The sequence below is a fragment of the Streptopelia decaocto genome, assembly GCF_964273445.1.
Source record: "Streptopelia decaocto genome assembly, chromosome: 1".
NCBI classification, from domain to species: Eukaryota; Metazoa; Chordata; class Aves; order Columbiformes; family Columbidae; genus Streptopelia; species Streptopelia decaocto.
In genome coordinates, this window is record NC_138663.1 from 71899321 (window position 1) to 71924717 (window position 25397).

At 44.3% G+C, this 25397-nt stretch overlaps 1 protein-coding gene across 5 annotated transcripts in view; it reads right to left on the reverse strand.

Annotated features, from left to right (window-relative positions):
• The window catches only part of ETV6 (ETS variant transcription factor 6), a 138405-nt gene extending 114150 nt beyond the window's left edge, over nt 1–24255 (reverse strand). For 2 of the 5 annotated variants that reach the window (XM_082064209.1, XM_082064205.1), the window contains exon 1: nt 23728–24252. Coding sequence is in view for 3 of the 5 variants with exons in the window: in XM_082064207.1 (XP_081920333.1) it covers nt 23728–23760 (33 nt within the window). In the remaining 2 variants the exon portion in view is untranslated. Of the gene's footprint in view, nt 1–23727 lie in introns of all 5 variants that reach the window. The other 3 variants (XM_082064207.1, XM_082064204.1, XM_082064203.1) reach the window with 3 other exon arrangements.
• Nucleotides 24256–25397: the final 1142 nt, after the last annotated feature.

Genomic DNA, 25397 nt, shown 5'->3' on the forward strand with positions numbered 1-25397 from the left:
ATTTAAGCTTTTAATAAATAATTTAACCATTTAATAAATCACTATGTAGATGTCATTTAAGTAATTCTTAACCCTTCTGCCTATGGCATTAGATGTTATCCCAACGCTTCCGAATTTGCTAGTACCTTTATGGCAGTGACCAAGTTCTCTTCTCCTTCCATGTGTCAGTCTTCCCTTTCAATTTTCACTCATCTTTTGACATCAACTCATTCCCTTTAATCCTTCATAGAATTTGCTTATCCTCTTTGGAAACTAAGTTAACTAGATATTTCAAACATCATAGACAACATCAGCCCATCATTGCTACTAGCTCATGCTTATATTCTGTGGAACAAGATGTTTAAGGATTGCTGTGTGTTGTACAGATAGTGGCACAGTTAAAGCCTCCTAGATAATAAAACAGCATTTTTCCTTTTTTTTTTTTTTTCTTTGTTGTGGACTTTTTTTTGGTTGTTGCTCTACTTATTTATTTTTGGTTTGGTTTTGCTATGCAGGGGATACTGAGGCACAGACGAGGAGCACACTGGGAGCTCAAAGAATCACCCATAAATAAATACAGCTGCCTGCAGGATTGGACAAAAAATTCAATTCAGACTAACTCTTTAGAGAGCAGACAGTAGCCTAATATTAGAAAATAACATTACTTAAAAGTAAATGAAATAGGCAACAGCATATACTGCACATAACATTATAATATATATGATATATATTGCACTTAATGTAGCATATAACAACATACATGACATGCATTTTGATGCCAAATTTAGGAGCTGGAATTTATGCTGGTGACAATTAGTAATGGAAACTCCCACTGGTTCTAATCAGAACTGATTAAGTCCTGATGCCAAAGACTGTAACACTGACAAAAATCCTGGATCTATAGATGGAATGAAACAAAAGTACATAAATTCCTGAGATGTGATCCTGAAACTCATTTTCTCATAAGCAACTTCATTGAGAAAGCCCAACCCAGGTAAAAGTTCTGAATAATATCCTTCCAAAATCAGTGACAAAGACACCAAGATGATCAAAATGCCCAGAGGGATACACTGAAATGAGGTTGGCCTACAGAGGAAAAAAAAATGAATGGTGTCTCACATGATATACAGGAAGAACTCATGTAGCAAACAGAGTTGTAACACTTTCTATTCACTCTAGTTCAACCATCCAGCAAACAGCTTCTGAGTTGAGATCCTGGAAAAGGTAATTTTCTTGGCAACAGTAAATTGCTGCTCTTACAAAAGCTAGGTTGGCTGTCAACCTTTGGGTTCATTAAAGCAACTTCCAACGCTGACCTAAGTCTGCCTCTTAGCATAATCATGAAACATTCTGTGCCAGGGCAACTGTGAAGACTGGAGCTCTCTTTGAAGACAGGCAGGTGGATGCATTGGAACAGTCATCACTTATTTGGTTTGGGGTTTGTTGTTGGTTTAGGTTGTTGGTTTTTTTAACAGAGGTACTATAATAGATCACTTAAATGCTAAAGGCATGACTAGCAGGGGTCATTGCGCTGCTGTATGAAAGTTGTTTCTCAGTGACCCTGTTCTGCCTCTGTGTTACTGTTCTGAGACCACCTGGAGGTTCTGGAGTTTCTTTTCAAGTCAGCTCCACCCAAGAGCCAACTGTCAGGACAAGTTTATTTGTCTTCATCTCCTGCAACCCAACTGGTAGCACTTCCTCACAGGTAAAGATGACTCTCTGCTCCATCTCCTGCATCCTTAATGATAAGACAGGTTCTACAGGCCAGATGTTGACATCCTTTACACCAGCAAATACAGCTATCTCCTGGCTGACAGCTTGGGCGATGTTAATGGCTTGGCATAAGTGGAAATGGCCCTGCAATTGAGGTTCAGTGAACAGTTCTGTTCATGATCCTCTGAAAAGAGAGAAAGGTAAGGGAGTTATTGCCGTAATTATCATTAAGCATGTGCTTAAATTGTTGAACAAGTGCCAAAAGTACTGGCCTAGAACAAACCAGATTGCTCTTCCTATCTTAGGATGGTAGATACTAAATAAACTGTTCCCTTTTCACCACTGCTTCTCTACGTCTCCGTTTCCTCATTAGAAAAACAGAGGAAATTACAATGATTTGCTTTGTAAAGTCTTTGGAAACAGCAGCTGAAACACAAAACAAAGCTGGGCCTTGTTCCACCAAGGACCCAAGGCCTGGTTTCTGCCCACTACAGGCTTTAAGGCAGGGAGTTGAATCCTTCTCAGAAATAATCTTATATAAACTGGGGGAAGGATCCAAGTACCAATGGACCCATATTGAGCATGAACTGTACACATTATCAACCTGCAACAGGAGTATATCCAGCTATCTCATCTCTTCTCCCAGGGGCAGTGAATGTCACAAGACATGATCCGAGCTGTTACTTCACAACTGCTCCATAATTCCATAGAAGGGCAGCACATACACTACCGACACATGCAGACCTACCAATGTCCACCACATCTGGCTAACATAGCTATGCCAGCATGAGTGCATACTGTGGAGCCAACCATACCAGTAAAACTACACTGATGCTGGAAGAATTTGTTTCACTAGTGGACAGTGGCGATTGTTACAGCACCAACCCTTTGCAACGTGGCCACATTGATCCTCAGACCGCTCTTCTCAATATACTCTGTCTGCTATTCTTGTCCGAGTAAAGCACTGATATAGCTTCAAAAAGATTCCTCTTCCTTTCTCTGGCCTGTACTCCCACACTTTCAGGAAGCTGTTTGAGCCTCTCAACCTCTCATTTTCTAATCTGCTACTCCTACACACACATACACACACAGAGTCCTCAACAACTCTGCTTCAGACCACAGGTGGCCAAGAATCCACCACAACCACAGGATTGTGGAGTCAGAAGGGGTACATGAAAACATGCAGCACCACTCCTTGAGACATAAGTGGTAAGTGAGCCCCAGTTCCAAGAAGTGCAGAGCCAGGTGCATTTGTACTCACCACAAAGTGGTTAGAAGTGCAAGCAAAACTCCTCAGGGGTCCCCTGGGGAAAGAAAACTCTTTCAGGAACCAATCCCCCTGCCCTTTCTCAAGGCATTTAAGAACCAGCAGTTCTTCACATGGATACCCCGCAGGCAAGGGAAGATGCTCAAAGGGAGCTCCCTCCCCAAGCACTCCAACCACCTTTTTGTAAAAGCTTCTGAGTGAAGGTCAAATTGGCACCTAACTTCCAAAGGAAACCTCATCTCACTAGTGAAACATGCAGGAACAATATGTGGGAGTAAGAGGTGAGGAAAGAAAAAAGTGACCTGCAAAGAGTTGGAAATTATTATTTACAGGGCTGAAAACATCTTCCCACGCACAGATACACACACCTTTCCTTGTTTGCTGTACTGGTCCAGAGTAAAAATTGCACAATAACATAGCTTGAGCTGGTCTAATTCAAGGGTGGATCCAACAAAAATGACTCTCAGAAACTTAAGTAAGCCCAGCAGGGGCAACTCCAAAATCCTCTGTCCAGCTGCTCAAATAACCTAAGAGGGACATCGATTCTGTACAAACAGCTGCTGCAGCTTTGCCCATTATCAAACAAGGTGGCAAACATTTACCATTTCAGGCTAGAAAAAGAAGAGAATAATTGCTGGGGTCCCACTGTCAGGTCAGAGCCACTGCCCCTTAGCAGAGGTGAGAGTCTACACTACTAGTGATGCAGTAGCTGGCAGGACTTTTTTTTTTCAGAGAAGCACAGAGGGTGATGCGCAGCCATTCAGCAGGACTAGTGTGGAAATTACATTTCTAAATCAGGATTTCCATTCTTATGTAAGTTGTTTTCACAAAAAAAAAAAAAGTTCAACAGATAATAGTTATCTATTCATAGATGAGTGTTCTAGCTAAGGCTTCTTTCCTTTTCTAAATTAAACAAAACAAAAATATTCAGCATTGGACCTCTTCACTGCCTGATATCCATTCAGTCCATGCTGAACAGGTCTACAATACGACTAGTATATTTTGGCACCTAGGTACTTCTGTATGGTACAAAGTATTTGGCAAGGGGTGGTGGAAGAAAGAGGATATCACATCTCTGAGATGAGACAAGGGACAAAACCAAGACAGATAAGAACTTTAAATAAATCTGAAAGATATTTAAAAACAAATGGAGATTTCTTCCAATCACAGTACACACAAGGAACTAATCACAGAATGTTAGGGATTGGAAGGGACCCCTAAAGATCATCTAGTCCAGTCCCCCAATAATAATAATCCCCCAATAAAATAATAGCCAGATGAATGGAAAATAATAGCCAGATGAATGGAAAATAGGTGGACAGCAGTCTATCAAACTAATGAAGTAACTCCTGCACTGATTTCATACTTGTCAGAAATATTCCAAAGGTTTTACACTTTGCAGGGAGTGGAAGAAATACAAACCCTTCCTCAGTATGGGAGCCCAAATTATTTTCTAACTTGCAGGCAATGCAGAGGCTCAGAAGGAAAAGATGCCTCCATCTGATACACTGAGACAGAGTAGTGGAAAGCAGTCTTGTATGACAGCCAGAAAGTATCCCTGCCTCCTTTCTCTCCCATCAATAGCACACACATCAAAGACAGATGACTCATCCAGGCAAGGTCAGCCTTAAAATCTGTTGAGCCTCAAGTTGCAAAGTCTTGAGCTGGTGCAGGGGAGGAGACAGGTATTCAGAGAGCAAATCACCTCTTGTGGGTGCAGAGAAGAAACAGCATCAGTGCTACTCACTGTTTGGGAACAAGAATGGTCAGTGAGTCGCGTCTCTCCCCGACCTGTCTGCCTGTCAGACAGACACATCACACAGGCTCAAGAGATACAGTGCCTGCACAGTTTCAGGAGGTTGCTAGTGTTACTTGAGATTGGATGTGGGATATGGACAGGTAGCTGGGTGAGTAGGTCAAGAACAAAAAAATCTGGAGGGTTTGTCATCTGCCTGTCATGCAGGTGTCACAGGTAAGATGTAAAACACCGGTTAAAGAGAAGTGATGGACTCTGCTTATAGCTTCTTACCAGCACCTCTGACCTTTTTTTTTTTAAAAAAAAAAAAAAAAAAAAAAACAACAAAACCAAACAGGTACTTAATACTGAAATTTCCTATTTTTGCTGCTGTCAGTGTGATCATCTGCAGGGATAATCATAAATTATCATTATTACAAAACACATTGTCCATATTCCGAGGGAAAGGTGTTGTTTCAGTCAGCTTCCTCAAGCTGAGTCAGGAAAAGACAAATGAAGAATGAAGTTCTGAAATGAATCATTCTGCTTTGTATGAGAACACCTCAAAAAAAATAATAGTAATTAAAAAAAAAAAAAGAGAGAGAAGCTGAGCTTGCTGTTAGCAAATCCCCAGGAATCTGACCAGACTTCTACATGTTTGGGGTTTTTTAAACCAAAGACATTATTTTTCTTCCATGGTTGAACTTTCAGAAAAGGAATTAAAAGTAGTGATGTTAACCTGTGTGACCAAATCTGTCTCTTCACTAGCTTTCATTGTGGCCAGTGCCACTGATCAATAATGGGGTTTCCTTTAGCAGTTATCTCTTGCTGTGTTATCACTACAGGCTTCAGCCAAATCCTCTTGAACTCAGAGCATACATATCAAGTCCAATATATCACGATCGTCTTATAATCTCTGGTAAATACTTGGGTCTTGAAGAGTGACTTCTTTCCTCCTTTAGCTGCAAAAGTTTCTTCAGTTTTTCAAGTAACTTTGGAGGAAGCAGGGAGGAGAATTTCTCAAGTCCTCACCACAACAATAATCTAAGCTGCTATCAGCCCAAAGGAACTGTTCTACTAAAATCTACCCAAATCACCAGTGTTGGGATAATACCAAACTGACAGCTCAGCATTTCTATACTGTGCAGATTTTAATATTAATTTTTGTCACATTTTAAGTTCACTGTCCTAGCCACAGTTCAGAACCCCCCTTTATGCATCAACCAACACAGTGGTATCTTTTGAAGACTCCAAAACAGAAGTTGAAAAAAAAAAAGTGAACTACCAAAAATCATACTCCAGTACTGCTAAACCCTGGGCCCTACAGCCAATAATAATGCAATATTAATCACCCCAGCAAGGGGTTACAGCAAGATTATTATTAATTATTTGTATTGCAAAGGCACAAGCAGACTCTACCTGTGATCTGACTTCTCTTTGCCAGGCCTTAACACTTCACAGAGGGGCAATCACATTGTATGATGACTTCCATGTCTCGGAGAACGCAGTGAGAGAACAAGGACTGAACTAAAACCTCCTGTATCTCCATACAGGACCTTTAACCCAAGCTTATACTCCCTGTCCAGGATAATGAGTATATGCACCAGGCTGGTATACTTATATAACCATGCCACAAGGCCAGCATAACAGATACAAGAAAAATAAAACAAGACCTATGCGCTGGCCTAGTTTTCTATAGAAGGGATACCACAAATACTTTTCACACCAAACCAAATCAGGACATATATAGTGAATTCCCAGGAAAGCTGTAGTGAACATGGCTCATAAAGAGATAGCATTTATGGACTGAATGTATCATTTCCATGTTTGCATGTTTAGAGGCCACTATTTTAATAGATAACTGAAACCCTGAATGACCTCCAGATTAGGCACATGGGACAAACTTCCTCCTCGGACCAAAAGAGGCTTCACACTTTGCTGCATGATTAAACAGCCCCAAAGTCTGTCAGTACCAGGGGTACAGAACAGCATAAATTCCAATCAAAGTGGAGGGGTTGGCATTTGGTGTTCTCAGTCTATCTCAGAAGACTCAACATGTTTAAATGCCTCCTTTTATTAAAGCAGCAATTCTCCTACAATCAAACCTAAATTGCACAACCAAGGTGTGTTCAGAAATGCAAAGCAAGCCATAGCACTGTTGAAAGTCTGCAAATGATAGCAGTGGGGCCTCATGCTGATACCAGAGGGCTCATTCATACCTCCAAGCAACAACTCTACCCTTCACAGTAGAAAAGCCACCCATGCTGCTGGCATACGAAAAAGAGAGATGGCTCCTCAGCACAAGAAGAACCACGTTTTCCTGAACCAGTGACCACTCTTCCTGTAGCTACTCTATGGTAGCCTAAAGGGACAGTCTCTGTAAAGAACATAAGCATGAATCTTTAAATGCATTTGTTCTGATGTCAGGCAACACAGATCTGGCCAAAGCTTTATTCTGAGTTTCATCAATGCTTTAACTCCAGATCAGCTGGCACCACCACTGAAAAAACGTGCCCTGTCCTCCTCATGTTCCCAGCTGCTGGTTCCCACCTCCACACCATGATCTGCCTTGCACTAGTACAAACCGTCCATTTTAGTCCAGCTCTGTTGCCCTATTGAGTTCACGTCCGCCCAAGCATTTGTGCCAGCCCACAGTAGGAGGAATAGGAAGCATGGGACAATATCTTTCAGGGTGCCACCACCTTATCTTAAATTGAGAGTGATCAAACTACTTCTTCAGCAAAATAACAATGGTGCACTTCTGTAGTGCCTTTAAAGAATAGTTAAAACCCTGAGGAGAAGTAACCAGCTTCACATCACCCTAAGGTTGGATATAGACAGATACTCCTTCACAGAGACACTGTCAGAGGCAGGGAAGGATGGCATGACAGTAATGTACAGCCACATGGTAGAAGAACTCAGGAACTAGCAGGCTCAACCTAGGATGAAGACCCAGGACTCCTGCTCAAGTCTCAATTTTCACTTGGCTCACCATATCTTGAGCAGGAATCTTCTTCACATCATACATAAAGAGCCCCAACTCTTACAATGCCAAATCCCACTGTACTTCAAAAGAAAAAAAATCTTACTGTGCTTCAAAAGAAAACAGGTTATAGCACAGCCTGACAATTTAGCCTGCGACCTGCTACATGCACTTTACAGAAAAAATAATGAGAAGTTTAGGGAGAATACCCTTAGCCTGTGAAAAGGGAAACGACAAAGCATTCAAGCAAGAGGCAAAACAGGGCTAGTTAACCACGGGAGAAACAAACATCTCAGCACAAGTGACTTGTGCCTGGAAAAATGCTTGGTGTTCAGGGCTTCTTAACAAGCCCATAGCCAGAATAATTAACAATGGACAGCAGTGAGACTTGCAAGAGAGAAATGGAGGGAAGGAAGTTAATGACCTGGCCACTCGAGCAGCCTGCACACGGGGATCCATGTGCTGCCTTTTCATTTTAGGCAGATGCTATGCAAGCCAGCAGCAACGGGAAATCAGACAGGCTAAGATTATCCTTTCATCTGACACACTGTTAAGAAATCAAAGCTAAAGTACTTTCCATTAACGGTCTAAATCACTCCAAGATTACCGCTGTACTGCCGTATAGATTATCAAACCCTCTTCTTTTTTCCACTGGAAGGACAAGATCAGATACAATACCGCTGCTTTCTAAAACCAGGCATATCATTTAGCTCCTATTTCAAGTGACTTGAAGAACAAACGGACTTCACAATCTCCAAGGGCTGTGTTTTCCCAGCAGCCTTGTCACCACCACATTTAAGGACTATGTCTTCAAACACGTGAAAGGCAAGGTAAAACTTGAGGTACAGACATGAAGAAAAACACAGCATGGTGACTCTGCATGAATGAATAGGCTATCCATTTGGAAAATTGAGAAAGGGGCAGGCTGAGCACTGGAAATGGCAAACATGAGAAAATTTAGCTCAGCTTCACCAGCCTGAAACGAGGTCTGCATTCAACAATGCATCGTTAACTGCTCATTTATCCACAAACAGCATTCTAGCACCCACTCTTAGAGACCATGAACCCATATTGATACCCAAAGCACGAGTGGGAAATTCAGGAGTTAAGCAATTGAGTGCAAACAGCTACTCTGTTTCCCCAAAAATAAGACAGGATCTTATACAATCTTTGCTCCAAAAGATGCTTACTTTTTCACATGTATAGCTGCCTGGACACTATTTAAATTGACTTTTTTTAATTATCTATTACTATTGGAGTAGGGCTTACATTTTGAGCATTCTCAAAAATCCTGAAAAATCATGCTAGAGCTTATCTTCAGGGTAGGTCTTATTTTCAGGGAAATGGGGTAGGATATCAGTAAGTAAGAAATTAAAGGTGATCTACAAAACCTGGGCAAGTAACACAGTCCTTGGTCCAATGATCACATTACTGCTGTGCTTGCACACTGGGTTAGGAAACTGCATGTCCAGACTCTGTATGTAGTACATGGACAAACTTTAATTCACTTTGGTATGAAATGATAAAATTAACTTCCTTGTGTTTAACACCGGGAAAAGATAATTCCTTCAGCTATCAGCATCTTTTGGGAATTCCTGCTTCTGTTTTACTGTGTTGGTAGCGTGTACAACATCTTCAGCCATTCAGGCTCTATAGCCAGCACTTGGGAAAAGCAAAGGAAGAGTCTGTCCAGAGAGGGACCATCCAAGCTGGTGTGGTGGGACAGGGCCTCAGGAGACAGTTAAGAGTGAGCAGGTTGTGCAGCACACACATCACAACTAAGTTCAGCCCAAAGATAAGCTGTACCATAAGTATATACCACGTGAGAACAAGCTGCTGCGGCATCTGCCTGCTGTAGTACACCACTCTAGATTTGGGGCATGGTAAAGGACACACAAGCATCTGAAGGTATTTTCTGGATGGTTGGGGTTTTTTGTTTGCTTTTTATTTTAGTTAGTTCACCTTTCTAGTTCTAATTGCCCACTAACTGCATTAGCGCAGGACAAGCATGGTTTGAGAAACAGCTCAACTTCCACTGAAGGAAAACATTTGGTATACAAGGGGTCCCATGAGAAGGTCTTGCCTGCTGGCTTACTCATTTCTTAATCATTATGCATACAAAAATGAAGTCCAGGCACTCAGTAAACAACACTTCCTCCTCAATTTTCTCAGCTATTAGGAACTTGAAAAGAAGAGTCAGGGACTGAAAGGCAAAGAAATTGAACTATCAAATCAAGATAGTCACTCCAAGGCAGGTTTCAGGCATGTTGATGGAATAAATTGATGGAAGTGTTGGAATTGTCCCTGTATTGTATAACACCTGTTCATCAGCCACACAGTCATGTGGTTATGTTTGTGCCATCCAAACAAACGCATTCTCATCTTGCAAGGAACTGCATTCACTTGTCTCTTATCAGCCATCAGAAGTGGTGCAGCTGACACAGCAAATAGCATTTGAATTATCTAAGAATCTAATCATTTTTTCCACCCTCTGTCAGCCAAATCCTGGGAAAAACCTACAGAAATAAAATAGGTCAGGGCACTTTATGCCAATAAATGGCAACACAGCCCAAGAGGAGTCAAGGGCAGGAAAATCCCCAAGAATTTTCCCAAACAAAATTCAGTGAGAAGTCCTCCATAACCTGAAGAACATTTGTCTCATGAATTTCAGATGGTCAGGTTACCTCTGCTGAGGAAACATCATAAAAAGATCAAGAAACAGAGTAGAAGGTTTGATTCACATGAGAAGCTTTCTCAACTGTTATTTTTCCATTTGTCAGAGGCATGTGTAGACAGTCTAGCACCAAAACATGAAAGCCCTAAATGAAAATGGAAAAACACAGTAGTTCTGGTCAGCACAAAGGTCTGTCTTGGCTAGTACCACATCCCCAGCAACACTCAGCACGAAATCCTCAGGGTAAAAACCCACGGAATAAACTCTCCCTTGCACATTCCCCCAGCAACCCACAGGTTAGAGGCTTTCTGAGCCAAATACAGCAGCTGTATCTGTGCAATTAATGGTTCCAAATAGATGGATCTAGCATTAAGTCTTTTGAAACCAATTACCTGTTCGGCCCTACATTACAACTCCTGGCAGTAAGTTCAGTAACTTTACTGTATCTTGTGTGAAAACATACTTCCCCCTGTTTAAAACTACCAGATGCTTCCATCTGATCATGCCCATTCCCGTACAATGAGAAATAACCCTTCCCCATTCAGCTGCCTCTGCCACTCATAACCTTCTAAAACATATTTTTATTATTTCCACAGGAGTCTACAATGGGCCCAGCTGCTTGCACTTACTGCCATGGCAAACTCCTCCCCCTCACATCTTCATTCCTTCACTGTCAATCCCACCCTATTTCCCTGGCTCCTGTTTTCCTTCCTCCATTAACCTCCAGTCCCGTATCTTAGAGTAGGTGTACAGAAATACAGATACCAGATCTCTATTTGGTTCAAACAGCTCCCTATCTACATAGGTGTGGAAAGCCACCCCATGCCAAAGCTTGCATCTTGCAGCAGTGCCGAGTATCTTCAAATTTCTGTGTGCCTGGCTGCAAAGTTCGATGGGCTGAGAGCTGCATCCTCTGGTTGCTCTGGTGGAAATCAAGACAGATGCTTCAACCCTGAAGTGCAGAACTGCTCACCTGTACCCTTTTTATCACCATCAGCATGTCTAGAAAAACCTGTAGGTGATTAATTTGTTGAAGCTTTCAAGACTATGATAAAAAGTTTTCTCAAAAAAAACCCCACAGGGACAATTTCTGAACAAAAAACATGTATTTTCCAAGTATATGTAATTATTTAATTTCCAAAAACATGGATACCAACCAAGCCATTCATTTTTGTGAGCACGAAAAACTTTGCTGAACAGTCAAAACTATTCAGGTAGCCCTGTTTCTCAGGTGTTACAAGGAAAGCAACAAAAAAATGGAACTTCTTCCATCCCCAAAAAGTTATCGTTCTATCCACCTCTTCTAATTAATTCCCTTAATTAATTTTGGAGTTTGTTGGGGTGTTGGGTTTGGGGGCTTTTTTGGAGGTGGCTGTTGTTTTCTCTTCAGAAGCTAAAAAATTAAATATGCATGTGCTCACTATCATGCTTAAGTTTAAATATGCTCTAAAATCAAGCCCTGCTCCAGGCCAGCTGCTCAGCATCTTTTGAATGCAAATCATCAGAGGAGCTACCTCGATGTCTTCGATGCACAGCTTTCACACTTTCCTCACCACTGTGTCAACCACCCGCTGACAACTTGGGTCTACTTATGTTTATTTTTCAAGTGAGATTAAGAAAGTGAGAGAAGTTCAGTTGTTATTTGGGAAAGAGTTTTTCCCCCTTTTTCAATAAAAAGGAGGCCAAGGCCCACACAGTTGAACGAGTATTTTGTGTATGACAGAGTGCTCTGTGGAACACTGATGTTTTGGAAAAGGACAGGGAATTAGAAAACTCCATCCTAGACTGAAGGAAACTAGAAGTCTCTTTCGTCAGTATTTATGTTTACCATACAACCAGATGAGCTGAAGTGATGATGATGTAACTCTTCACCTCCTGGGAACATGCAGTAAGATCATAAGGTTCTCACCCCAGTAAGCAGGAACGGCGAGCACGAGTGGTGGGACAGGGCAGCCTAAGCACAGTATCATCTGCCAAGCAAACAGTGAGCGTGGGTCCCACGTAGGCAGCAGGCAAAGGGCCCAAGGAGACCATGTTGGGAGAGCACAGCATTATTTTGCTGCGGCTATAGGTACCGAGAGACTACATGAGGCCGCTCTGCTCCCCACCTGTGAAGCAGGACAATCCTAGTTCCCTACTTCACAGGGAACTGGCTGGGACAAACAACATAGTAGAACATTGAGCTAATGGAGACTTGAGTATCTTGGAAAGCATACAGACACCTCTGCTATAGGATGTGAGTTAAAATATGTTTTTTCAGAGCCTCTTCTTTCCAGGAGCACTAATACTATACAGGGTTTGGTTTCATTTGGAACCAGGAGGCTTGTTCTGCATCTACGATGGCTTCCCTTCTTGTCTGCAAAGCCAAAACTTCAGGTTAGACTGGAGAAATACCCCTTACATCAGGTCATTTTCCATTGCTTCAGCTCTCCATGGCTAAAGAAGATGGGTCTCACCACTAAGGCATTAAATGAAAACTCAGTGTAGTTAATAACATGCAGAGGACAGAAAGAGATTCTGACTAGCACTGTATTCAAGATCTGCCACGACATTACATTTAAATATGTATAATTTTTCTAAGACACTTCTTTTAAAATTTCAATTTTAAGCAGGTTTTTTTACATTAAAAAGAAAAAATGTGAAACCAGAATGTATTGAGTCCCAGTCATAATTATAATAGCAAAAAATAACTTTAAAGGTAAATCCCAAGTACAAAACTTCGTGCCAAAGCATAAAAATCCTACCATTTGAATGAGTGGGTACCACGGTTTTTGGCAACAAGATATTTTCTTCTTTCAGTTTACCCAATTAGTTGATTGCAATGACTAGTTTAACCAAAGTTGGAAAATGCTTTGGAGCTGCAGAAACAGGAAGCTTGTTTTCCTCCAGTCAACAAATAAATATGAGGGGTAAGGGAGAAAAATCTGCTAATGTTAGATCAACATGACAAAAAACAATCAGTGCAATTATTTTAAAAAAAAATAATTTCCTCAGTAAAAAAAAAGCTAGTTATTAAGTAATATTACTTCAAAATGTACCAGATACTTCCTTTCCATGTACAATTATCAAAACTTTTTTTTTTTAAGACCTACTTTTCATGCTCAGTGTTTTGATGGGGGAGACTGCACTTGTAATTACATTTCACTGCAAAGCCAAGTGCAGTCTATCATAAACAGCACGTAAAATAAATTTTTAAAAAATCATCCAGCAAATAAATTTGTTATTTTCCAAAATAAAAATCTAACTAAATCCATATGAGGCTATCCAATTACTTAAATAGATATTTGTGGACATTGTATAGATTAGCAGAAAGGAGAACTAAATTTAGGCTAAAGGCCATATTTAGCTGCATTCAGTATGTTTTAATGGCTATCCAACACTGCAAATCACCCTCTCTTTAGGAAAAATAACTAAAAAGTACACATGTAAAACAATATGGAAACTGGTTTTGTATATCCATTTTTCTGTTTGCTGGTTTGGGAAAAAAAAAATCACAATCAAAGTGTGATGCAAGGTCTATACAAACAGCAGCATTTCTTAGCAAGTGAGACAGTTCTATGACTGCTTGCAACATCTGGCCAGGCAGTGAAAGCAGTAACTCTTATGCCCACTGCTGCAAGCTCCAGTTGGGACACCATTTGTCACATATGTGATAAAGAGTCAATGCTTCAGGAACATGTTTCACATGGGTGATAATGGGAACTGGGAGACCTTTGGAAAAGGACAGGTCAATCCACATTTGGCCCCTAGAAGCAAACAATGTCTCTTCCCTATAACCAGAAAACCTCTTTTTCAAACGCTGATCTGTAATTCCTCTTCCATGTGTTATCTAAAGGTTTTCCCCTCCTCATTTGATCTGGGTAATTAAAATAACAAAACCAATCTCTTGCTAGTTCTAGGAATCCAGACTTCACAAATCTCAGTCAGACACAAATTCCTCCTTAGCTGTCTTCCCACTTACAATTAGCTAGAGCTCTTGAAATCAAGACTGCTGCGGCTGAGACTTAGGAAACAATCCAGAGGAGACTAATAAGCACTTGAGACCAGCCTTCCAGGGTGCAAAATTTTACACTGAAGCATCTGAACGCCTATATATCATCAGAGCAAGTCTATCTTGCCTGGGATCTTGTATCCAAAAGACACAAGTCTCTGTTTCAGAAAGGCCTAATAGACAGCAAAAGCAATCTTTGCCCTGTGTAATTACAGGGGGTTTTCCCCCTATACAGTCTGTTAGGCTTAATATCTTCCCCATATTCATCTACCCTATTTTTTAAATCCATTTGTACTTTTAGCCTCCACAGTGACCAGAAGCAGTGAGTTCCATAATTTAACACAGATGGAAAAAAGTACTGGTTTTAATCTTGCTGGCTGGTAATTTCATTGCCTGTTCTAGTTTTGTACTGTCAGAAATAATTGCTCCCCCTACTACACTACTGTGCGATTTTATAGATCTCTATCATATCTCCCTCAGCAGTCTCCTTTCCAAGCCAAGGAGTCCAAGGCAATATAGTGTCTCTTCCTACACAAGTTTCCATGGACAACTTCACTGCTCATTTCTCTATCTTTTTCAGGGCCACTACAAACCTTCTTAATAGACAGGAAAACATGCTGTAATCAGAACCAACACACAGCATGGTTTCAAACTGGAATATACAGTAATTTATATTTCACTCCCCGCTCCTTTCCCACTACAGTTTAATTTGCCTTTGACCCCAAATTGAAAACTGAGCTCAGTTTTCTCTTTTATTCACCCATTAAATGATTTCCTAAAATACGATCCCAGCTGTCAGTCCCATTCTAGAAAGTCTATCAGTAAAGAGGACCAAACAGCTCAAGGAGACCTCATTGTTTCTGTTAAGCAGAAAAGCCATGAGAGTCTCACTCAAAACTACCAAGAAGGAAAAAAAAAGAAAATACTGCGCTTTCCGCCCACTTCTTCAAGCCTGCAAAACTCAGCCACTGCCTGTCAACATGGTTCAGCTGGCTGTACTAATTGGCTGTGCATACACTATTAATTCACTCTCTTCTTACTTTGAGGTTTAAAAGAAGTTGTAATTTGTCCCAGTTGGGAGGTAATAAAAGCCAGAGCATGGTCAGTCATGGATGGCTCTGATGACTCAGCTGGTATGAGGTAGCTTGCTAAGACACTACCTCCAGTGTGTTTGAGTCGAGTGTTTACTGTGCAACATGCGATATGCATCTCAGGCCACATGCCATGAAATATTTTACAGCCCATAACCTTCTTCCCCTGGAAGCCGCTCCCAAAGTCTTCCCTGACTCCCCTTCCAGAGAACCCATTTGCTCAAGCCATTTGACAGTGACACAACCACTCAGGCTGCCAACTGAGAAATATCTTTTACACCCATCAGCACTCCTGTTCCTGCAACCTGGTGCCTTCCCTGGAGCCCTGGGACTCAGCAGGAACAAGTGTATCCTCATCCCGCTGCGAAAAGAGTTCAGCTCATCATTTCCTCACCTCCAGGGAGATGGTGGGTCTGTCACTCCACAGTCACAGCACAGTCCCAGTTGGGCACCTGGCACCTACACGTGCCTGCACCAGGCTGCCCGATCCAGCACAGCAGTGCTTTAAACTGGAGGGAGCTGGCCCTCTGGAGCTGAGGTGAAGCTGCTGGGACCACAGCCGCCACAGCAGAATGGCGGTGGCACAGGTGAAAACGGCCCACCAGCGCTACCCTCATCACTCTGCAGGACTCAAGTTGCAGCTGGTCTTGCCCAGTGGTACCTGCTGGAAACATCCAAGCTTCTCATGGATGCGGCAGGGAGGACCCATCTTGCTAGGGAACGTTTTTTCTGGTAGCCTGCCGTGATAACTGGCACCAACACCCTCACCCTAGAGCCTCTGGTTCCTCACACCCCACCACATCTAACCTCAACTCCTGGATGGGTCTGAGAAGGCTTGGCTTTGCTTGTGTTTTAAAGCGCAAGGCAGGTCAGAAGATAAGAACTTGCCATTCAAGAGGGCACATGGTAAAACAATCTCCAGACCTAATCCATCAGAGGAAAAAAAAAAAAAAAATACTACTTCTGTCACAGGTTGATAGGGTGAGGAATCCCAAAATTGACCTCAGATGAGTTCCTAGAAAGTGGGAAGGAGCTCCCCAATATTGCTGTAATGCTGGGTTTGCTCTATTTGACCTCCAAGCACATCAGCAGAACTTCACAATGCTCCACCAATAATGGAAACCACTTTTATGTGAAGTCCTTTTTAGGAAAAAAAGGAGAAAAAGAAAAGGAAAATGTGTTTTGCAGATACCGAACACCTTGTTGTGGCCCTACTAACTGGATAAATCTGTTTCTGAATTCTAGTACTGCTATCTCTGGCACATTTTATTAAACATTTCATTTATCTGGTAGAACTCCAAGCTCCTGTATTTCCACAGAATCCCATACTATTCGGAAAACATTCCTAGTTTCTGTTAATAGAGGTTTATGAGGATCCCACTGAAGACATAATGGAAAAATCACTTCAGCCACACTGTGTAGAAATTCAAGCTATATAAAGAATCTCACTCTCTCCTGTGTTCCACCAGTTTTAAGGATACTCCTTACTGGATCCCAGTTAGTCTCCTCCAGATTAAACTCTCAAGACTTTTCAAAACAAATCATTTCCAAGCTTGATCAGACCCTACCTGAACTGGTTAGGAAAAAATCCAAAACAAACCAAACAAACAAAACACTACAACAAAAGCAGGCAAAACCCAAACCAACCAAACAAAAATCACTCGTCATTCCTATTTATAACCACATTTAATTTTAAAATTAAACATCCAAACTCTGGATTTAATATTAGCCAGCTGCTAAAAGTTTAACATGTAAAGCCCAGTTGTCACATTCAAAGTGTCTTTGTGGAGTTGTACTAACACTTAACTCTTGCAGTCACACCCAGTGCTACTCCTGGCATTATACATATCTTTAAAATGATTTACAATGCTATTTGTTGCTGTATGCAAACATTCCATAGAACAGCAACATAAACACCACAGTGAGAATGTCTCTTTCTCTCATACCCATTTTCTCTCCATACTCTTAGCCAGGACACTATTTGCAAACTGTACAAGAACAACACTGAAGCAAAGAAGCTACATGTGGCTTAACAAGGAATAACCTTCGGAAAATCATTTAGATGAAGAATCATTTATAGCTTTCCTTAATTGCTATACCCGGTTCACTTTGGAGGTCAGCAGCATTACAGAAGTGAAGCAATACCATATAAAAGTGAAAAGCTTAACTCCTTTCAAAATCCTTTATTTACTGCTGTTCCAGACATTCCATACACAAGTTCAACTTCAGCTGGAGCTTTCTGCATTTATTTTTCCTGCCAGGAGTGGCACTTTAAAAAAAAAAAAAAAAAAATCAGTATAATCTAGGCTTGAGTTTCATATGTTACTAAAGAAGTAGATAAAGAGAGTAGCTGTCCTCAGTTCTCCAACAAAACATTGCCTGAAGACAACTCAGCAACACCAGAACCAATATGGTCTAAATTTGGCTTGCATTGTAGACCTAAAAAAATAACCCACGATAGCAGGAATCAATTGCCACAATGCTGCTGTTAAAGGCACAGGAGTTTTGGTGGTCTGCCTGGTCTCTTTGCTCAGGCTGAACCTGAGCACACATCTGGGCTTGGTTTGGCTTCTTTATGATTGCCTAGGGGAACATCCCACTCATGGGCTGTCCTGGATGGCCTCCTTCCCTCAGGAGGCACAGGGACACATTGTGACCTAAACACTAATTGGTGTGACAATGCTAGCAGCTGACCACCAGCCACTGCCTTTGCCAGCAGGCCCTCCCTTGTCAGATGAGGAAGGTGTATCTGATCTAACAGAGAGGGATGCCCTCCTACCCCCAGTTAAAAATAACACCTGGAACAACCAAGTATGCAGCCTGCCCTTCATTCAGCTTCAGGGAGCCCTGAGAAGGGCAGTGGTCAGGGGAAGGCAGCAGGGATTGCTCTGGCAGCCACATCTGGCTGCCATCCCCGCCAGGCGCTTCTGCCCTGAGCCAGGAACAGGACTGAGGCAGAAGAGCTATGCCTGCACCCACACCCACCTCTCCCAAAGCCAAGTTCAATGCAGGTTGTGGGCATGGAAACACCACCCTGCCTGCATGTGGCTGATCTAGACAGAGGGACATGGTGAAGCAATAGTATCTTGCTCTCTCCAGCTGCTCAGCAGAGGAAGGTGGCCCCTACAAAAAAAGCCAACAGCCAAACAACCACCACCCCTCCACCTCCAAAGACCGTGTGAACTAAAAAGACAGGAACAAATCAGATCACTCCGACACTGATTTCTGTAATAAATACAATTTCTTTCCATGCTGCATTACAAATACTAAGCTTCACTACTGCCCTGCAGAGATAAGTTCATAATTATTTTATGCCTCTTTCACAGATAGGGAAAGCAAGGCCAAATCGAACATTTTCAGAAGCACTTGCTTTTGAATTGCTGTCACTCTGGGGATGCCCATTCTGAAGGCACTGAACCACAAATACTCCAAAGCAAATGCGTCCAAAAGAACAAAAAAAAATTAGCCAATTTTTGGATTGTAGGTCAGAACCACACCACTGGACAAAAACATAGGCTGCCTTAGCTCTCCTGTCTCACAGTAAGCAAGTTATTAGGAAAGCTTCTGTCAGAAGACTTCAGAAGGCAAACACTCACGTAACAAGGAAACTTCTAAAAGGCAGAAACATCACTTCTGTGTAACTGTACAAGACTTCACCTCCTGCTTATCACTTCTATCAGCAGCACGCTGCTCAGCCACCTCCCTCCAAAAGGCACTTTGAAATGCAAGGTGCAATATACATGTAAATTATCATTAAAGTATCCTCTCTTTAATTGGGGCATTTCAGATTGGGGCTGCTGTTTCAATGGGTTGCCTCCCAGGAAACTGACTTAACTTGTAATGACACAGTGAATAGTAATAACCAGTGCTTAATTGGGGCAGTGTTAGTAAAATTTTGCTTCAGAGGGATTAAATTTAGCTGGTGCCAAGGAGTTAAGTGATTAATCAGGTGTTAAATAGTATGTACTTCTAAACACTGGTCTTCTACCATTCAGTCCTACACCCACCAAACTTAATGAGAGTTTTGTCATTGACGTGAACAGAAGGATCCTCCTCCTAGTACACAAGTTCACTAACAAACATTAAGGAATGTACCCTGAACTAACAGATACTCAGCGCTAGTTAAGGACAACAGGATTCTGGCTGTGTGGTGCTGAGCAGTTCCTCAGAACAAGAAGCCTTTGGTGGGTGAGAGCTCTTTGCAAAAGCAGCATCAATTAAGTATTAGTAGACGTAAAGCACTACTTTATTTTTGAAGTAAATCTGGGGAAGCCAGTTAAGATTGAAAGCTCAAACACTACGCTTTGCCTTTCGGCTTACACGATCAGACTTTTTTTCCTCTTCCTTTTTTAAATTATTACAAATTACATCCTCAAATTTGAAGCAAGCATCAGTGAGACAAGTCCTCAAGCTACAGGGTTCTGTGCTAACTCCTGCAGTGCCCATGCAATCGCAAAGGCTGCTACGTACGGTTCACTGCAAGAGAAAGGGCTCACATCCACCAGCGTACACCTGAATAAAGTCTCCACTGGAATCAGTTGTACAACCCAGCTCACAGGAAGGCTCAGTGCCTTCAGTGCTGCCCACAGAAAGCATTCTTGGCCCAAGCATCAGCCAGACACTTACAAGGGAGCCTGGGTCTGGAGAAGCCCTGGTCTGGGAAATTTGAAGCAGCTGATCGCCCTCACTGATATTCTCAGTTTTAGCTCTCCCGATACTCCACACTTGTGTCAACACAATTGTTTGTATGATAAATCAGACTAAGCAACTGAAGGTGCCACATTTATAAAAAGGAAAATAAACAAATTAAGTTGTGCCCTTTGGAACCCTTCTACTTGCCTGCTGAATTTTGAGCCTACATGTAACTCCACAGTGATATTCTCAGGGTATTATAATTTTAGGAAATAAATAGGGAGACCCTCACAATCACAAAGCTCCAGGTGAGGTTTTAAACAGAACTCACCACCACATTGATCTTAATTAATCATAAATATCACCACCTGTATCTAAACTTCTAGTCTCGTCTCCCTTTGAGGTTTTGCTCTCCTGTAAGACTTTGCCAAGGTGTTTACACACTCCCTGTGCCTCAGTTCTCCCATCTGGGGGAGGAGAGGTGAGGACATAAGGATAATTTGCCAATACTGAAATGAGTGCCAACATCATGGCAGTACTTACAATAATACAATCAACTAAATACTATGGCTCAGGTTAACTCCTGATGTAGACGTCACAACAACTGGGATGAAAAAAGTATCTGAATACAACAGCTGTACCAGATGTCCCTTCCCAGCCCACTCTGGAGTCAAAGCCCTCAGGCCCTCTTGTGCTGGAGCCTGCCAGAAGCCCAAAGCCTATGGGTTCACAGAGACAGCATGCTGATGCCCTAAGCTGTAGCAAACATGGAGTGTCCAATCTTCATGCCCATCTGACTCTCAGGATCTTATTTTCTAAACCCCAGCAATGACTTCTCTCTACAGCTTTAGATTCTTTATCTATACACTTAACTTCCTTACCACAACAGCACAGTTGGAGTTACCAGGTCTGCTTGCCATCAGCCAGGCAAGCACACACCCAAGTGTTGGCAAGATCAGGATATTAATATGATATTTCTCCTCTCTTGGAGAAAGAGTTAATGTAAGCACACATACTTTACGGAAAGCAAATAGGTATCAATATACAATCACACATACATACTGATAAGTACTTGACACAAACCAAGATATTACTGCAAGTTTATATTGATTACCAGTAGTTAAATATATACCAAAACTTCATCTCCTCAAAGTTTTCCTCAGTCTTATTAGAGCACTTCTCCAATAAGGCAAGATAGGGAGATCACGCACTGAGCAGCTTGGGCATAAACAAAGGACTAGTCTTCACTCCCTCCACTGAAGTTTTCCATGGCTCATCACCCCAGTTACTGTGGCATTTACTGCACATACCCTTGCCCTGTGTTGAAGGAGGAAGGGAAAAAAAAAAATACAAAATACAGCCACAAGCACCACCGCTTCCAGTTCACAGGTTCCTAACGAAAGTCTGCAACACCCTCACAGTACAATGCTTGGCTACTTTTCAGAACAACATAGCAGCTTAGCAGCGAAGCTGGAGTACAGTGCGGAGCTTGCTCCTCTCCCTTGATCTCACTCGCTGTGCCACAAGCTAGACTGGCACGCTGAAGAAACAATCGACCGTACTTGTATAGTCACACTACCATTTAAACAATTCCTATTAAATCCAGCTGCTGTTCACAACAACCTTTAACTCTACCTGGTTGAAACAGGTGTCCAAAAAACAATGATAGCTAGAGAAAACAGAAGATAAAGTTACCCAGAATGGTTTGACCGGTGAAGAAATGGTATCCTTTGAAATTCACATTTCCGTCTGAAAGTATGTACTTTCTATATTTGAAACTATTAAAATAATCACCAGAGAAGTCAATAACAGTAGTTTCTGTCTTCCAAAGATAGCTGCAAGATCAGCGTGTAAACAAATCATACATTAAAAAAAAAATTCAGACCATGATGTTTAGAAAGTCATTAAAAAAAAAAAAAAAGCTGCTTCCCAGTATCTCTCTAAATGTAATCAAAAATTGGCATTTAATAATTTCAAGACTCAAATAGACGTTCACTTGTATCTGTCCTGCTATATAGCTGATCCCTTACAGTATGACTCTATGACATCCCTTAGAGAGGTTAGGGAAGGACCAGCTTTACTGTTCCTGAAATCAACAGTACTTTTGTTGATGACTTCAGTTACAGTAGAAGTAAGCCTAATATTTTCAAAATGACACATGTCGAAAACACAACTTATATGACACTACTTTTTCATGACATTAATTTGTGTCCTTCTGTCCAGAGAACACATCCTACTTTTCCACTGGGTTTACCAGAAAAAACAGTAGTTATATTTCAGTTTATATATATAGGCATCTGCTTAGTTAATTGTACACTTTTCGCCTGCATTAGCATTTTGCCATACTGCAACGCGCGTACAATACCCTATTATCCAATTAGTCCGTCTGTGTTATGAAAAGTCAAACTAGACACTCTAAGCCACGAGACTTCACGGGACACAGGCCCGGACACATTTAAGTCAGCAAGAGAAAATACACCCAGAAGTTTTCAAATTGTGGTCATACCATATAGAATGCAGGACCCCCACCACAGACGTACACACACGCATGCATGGGACAAGCAAACAAAAGAGTCATGCTTTTAAGCTGAATAACTAAGAGTTTATTCCAGGTTATTCCTCTTAAAGAGTGTGGAAGTCACCTTTTCCTTCCAGGCAGGGAGAGACAACTGCTAAACCACTCTTACTTGGGCAGAGTTAGTCGCAAGCAGAAGGGAGATTCCTGGCTGGCAACAAGGCAAAGTGACTCCTGAAGAAAATGCATGATTGCAACAAAATCAAGGAGTGAGGGAAGGAGAGAGGAAAGCACTATTCCTAGCAGGCTACTTAGCAGGAAGGGTCTGAACAAAAAGAAAATGCAATTTTGTTTCCATTGTCTCAGCTTTATACTGCCTCCACTTCCAAAGTGAAACTTCACGCGGCAACCCTTTCTTTAACAGGCCAAGCCACAGAGAAATGCATCCCCGGAACCCTGGCAGACTGGGACCAGACTGCACAGTCCTGACTCCCCTACCTGCTGTCGGGCAAGCAATGCCAGTAAAGGCAGCAACTGAAAAAAGATAGAAATAATAATAATATGGATATTGCCGGGGGGGGGGGGGGTAGTGGAGGGGCGCAAAATAAAACGCAAGCCACACAGCCCAGTGTTGGTGGAAGCAGCAGCGGCTGCATCCCCCTGACGGCAGGAAACTTTCTGCGAAGTTGCTGGCGGGGGACGGCGAGGCAGCCACCCCCGCGGGCGGCCAGGCCGGGCCCGGCCGGGCTCCGGGGCTCCCTGTAAAGCTCCTGCAGCCAAGAGCCACGCCGTGAAATCCCGGCCGCGGCGGCATTTGCTGTGCGTGTCCCCCCGGGGCAGGCACACGGCGCTGACAACCGACGGGAGCCGCGTCCCCCGCGTCCGCCTCCCGCGCCCCCCCGGCCATGGCCAGCGCGGGGAGCTCCGCGCTCCTCACCGCCACGGCTGGGGGCTGCGCACCCCGCAAACGTGGGGGTACCCCGACCCCCTCCCCCCCCCCTCGCGACCGCCCTTCACACAGGGAAGAAAAAAAAAGGAAGGAAGAAACAGTTATTTTCACCCAAATAACCCGGAGCGAAACACAGCGCCCACTGCCCTGAGGCGCCGCGCTCACAGGGGCCGGACAGACACAGGGACGGGGCTTTACCTTGATGCAACACTGAGCAGGAGCCTCAGACATCTCTCAGGAGGGAAACGGCGAAGCCCGGCGGGGCGGGCGCGGGCGGACGGGAAGTTCTCGGGCTTTCCCCACTTTCCGCTCTTCTCCCGGCCCGGCGGCGCGGCGCGGCCCGACCCGTCCCCTCAAGGGGAAGTTACTACCGCCACCATGGCCCGGCGGCGGGCGCGGCGCGGCCCGCGGAGCTGCCCGGGGGAAGCGCCCCGGCGGCGGAGTCCCCTCCTCAGCGCCGCCGCCGCTGCTCCTCAGGGGGCGCGCGGTCGCTCCCGCCCCCCCGCGCGCGCCTGTGGCTGTGTGCGTGTGTGTGTGACTGCGCGCCCGCTGCCCGCGCGAGTCCGTGTGCGAGCCGCTGCGCGCGCGCGCGGCACCGGGAGCGGGGCGGGAGATAGGATGGGGGGGCGCAGGGGGAGGGGCGGGGGTGCCGGGGCGAGGCGGCGGGAGGGGCGGGGGCTGCCGGCGCGGCCCTGCTCCCCGCCGGTGTTTTCCTTCCTGGAAGAGAGAAACCGAAAGGCGGCGGGCCCCGGGCCGGGCCTGGCCTAGTGCTGCGCCCCGCCCCGCCGCCGCTCATTGATCCGGAGTTTCGGGGCCGAAACTGACGTGGATTCCCGGCACCTCGCACCGCCCCTTAAAGGGGCCGCGCCGGCAGTAGGTGGCGGCCGGCAGGAACGGCCGCCGCCGGCGGGGAGGGGCGAGGGCGGGGTGGCCACGGTGCCCCGCGGCCGGGGCGGGAATGCGGCGAGACGCCGGCACCCTGGGGTGCTGGTGCGGGCTGGCCAAAGCGGAGGGGAGGCTGGGAGGGCGCAGCCGGGTCGTGTCGTCTTATTTAGTATCATTTGTCTTCGCAGCGTGTCGCGGTGTCTGGGGGGGGGGGGGTCGCCCGGGCCCTTTAAACGCTGCGCCGGGATGGGCGAATACAGCTGGAGGCGGGGGGTGGACAGTGGGGCAGCGCTGACCCCCGGGCAGCACAATGGCCTTTGTTCTGCCGCCGGGGCTGCCCCTTTAAGAGCCCCGACCAGGAAATGAGGCTCGGATTACCGCGGGGCACGGGAAGTCCGGGACGGGGGGGTGGGGTGGGGTGGCACCGGCGGCCCGTGTTCAACCCCAACGGGCGGCCCGGTCCGGTGCCCCACAGCTGCACTCACCCCCATGCCCGTGACCGCAAAGCCAAAGGGACCGAGCGGGGAGCGGGAGGTCGTTCCCCCGCCCCATGGCCGGGCGGCCCCAGCCTCACCGGAGTTCGGACGCCCCGGGGGAGACCCCGGGGGAGACCCCTCCTGCCAGGCAGTGACGGGAGCCTTCGGGACTCTGTGTGTGTGTTTAGACCCCGGAGCCGGTCTGCGCGTAGCTCAGCGCAGAGGTTCGGGGGCGAGCGGAGGGAGCTTTGTGTCACCCACAATGTATGGGGTGCATACTGTAACTTAGATGGTATTGCTTTTTTCCTTCACCCTCCAGTGCCTGGAGTCACGGGGCTGAGTTCAGCCCTAGCCCTCGCGACAGGGGTGAAAAGAGGGGACAAAGGTGAGAAATAACTCAGCCATCTCTTCATCCATAGCTGTCTTTGTGATTTTTTTTTAAGGACAGCTTGCAGCATCCTGGCTGGATTTTGAATACACCTGCTGTATTGCAAGTCCCAAACAGGC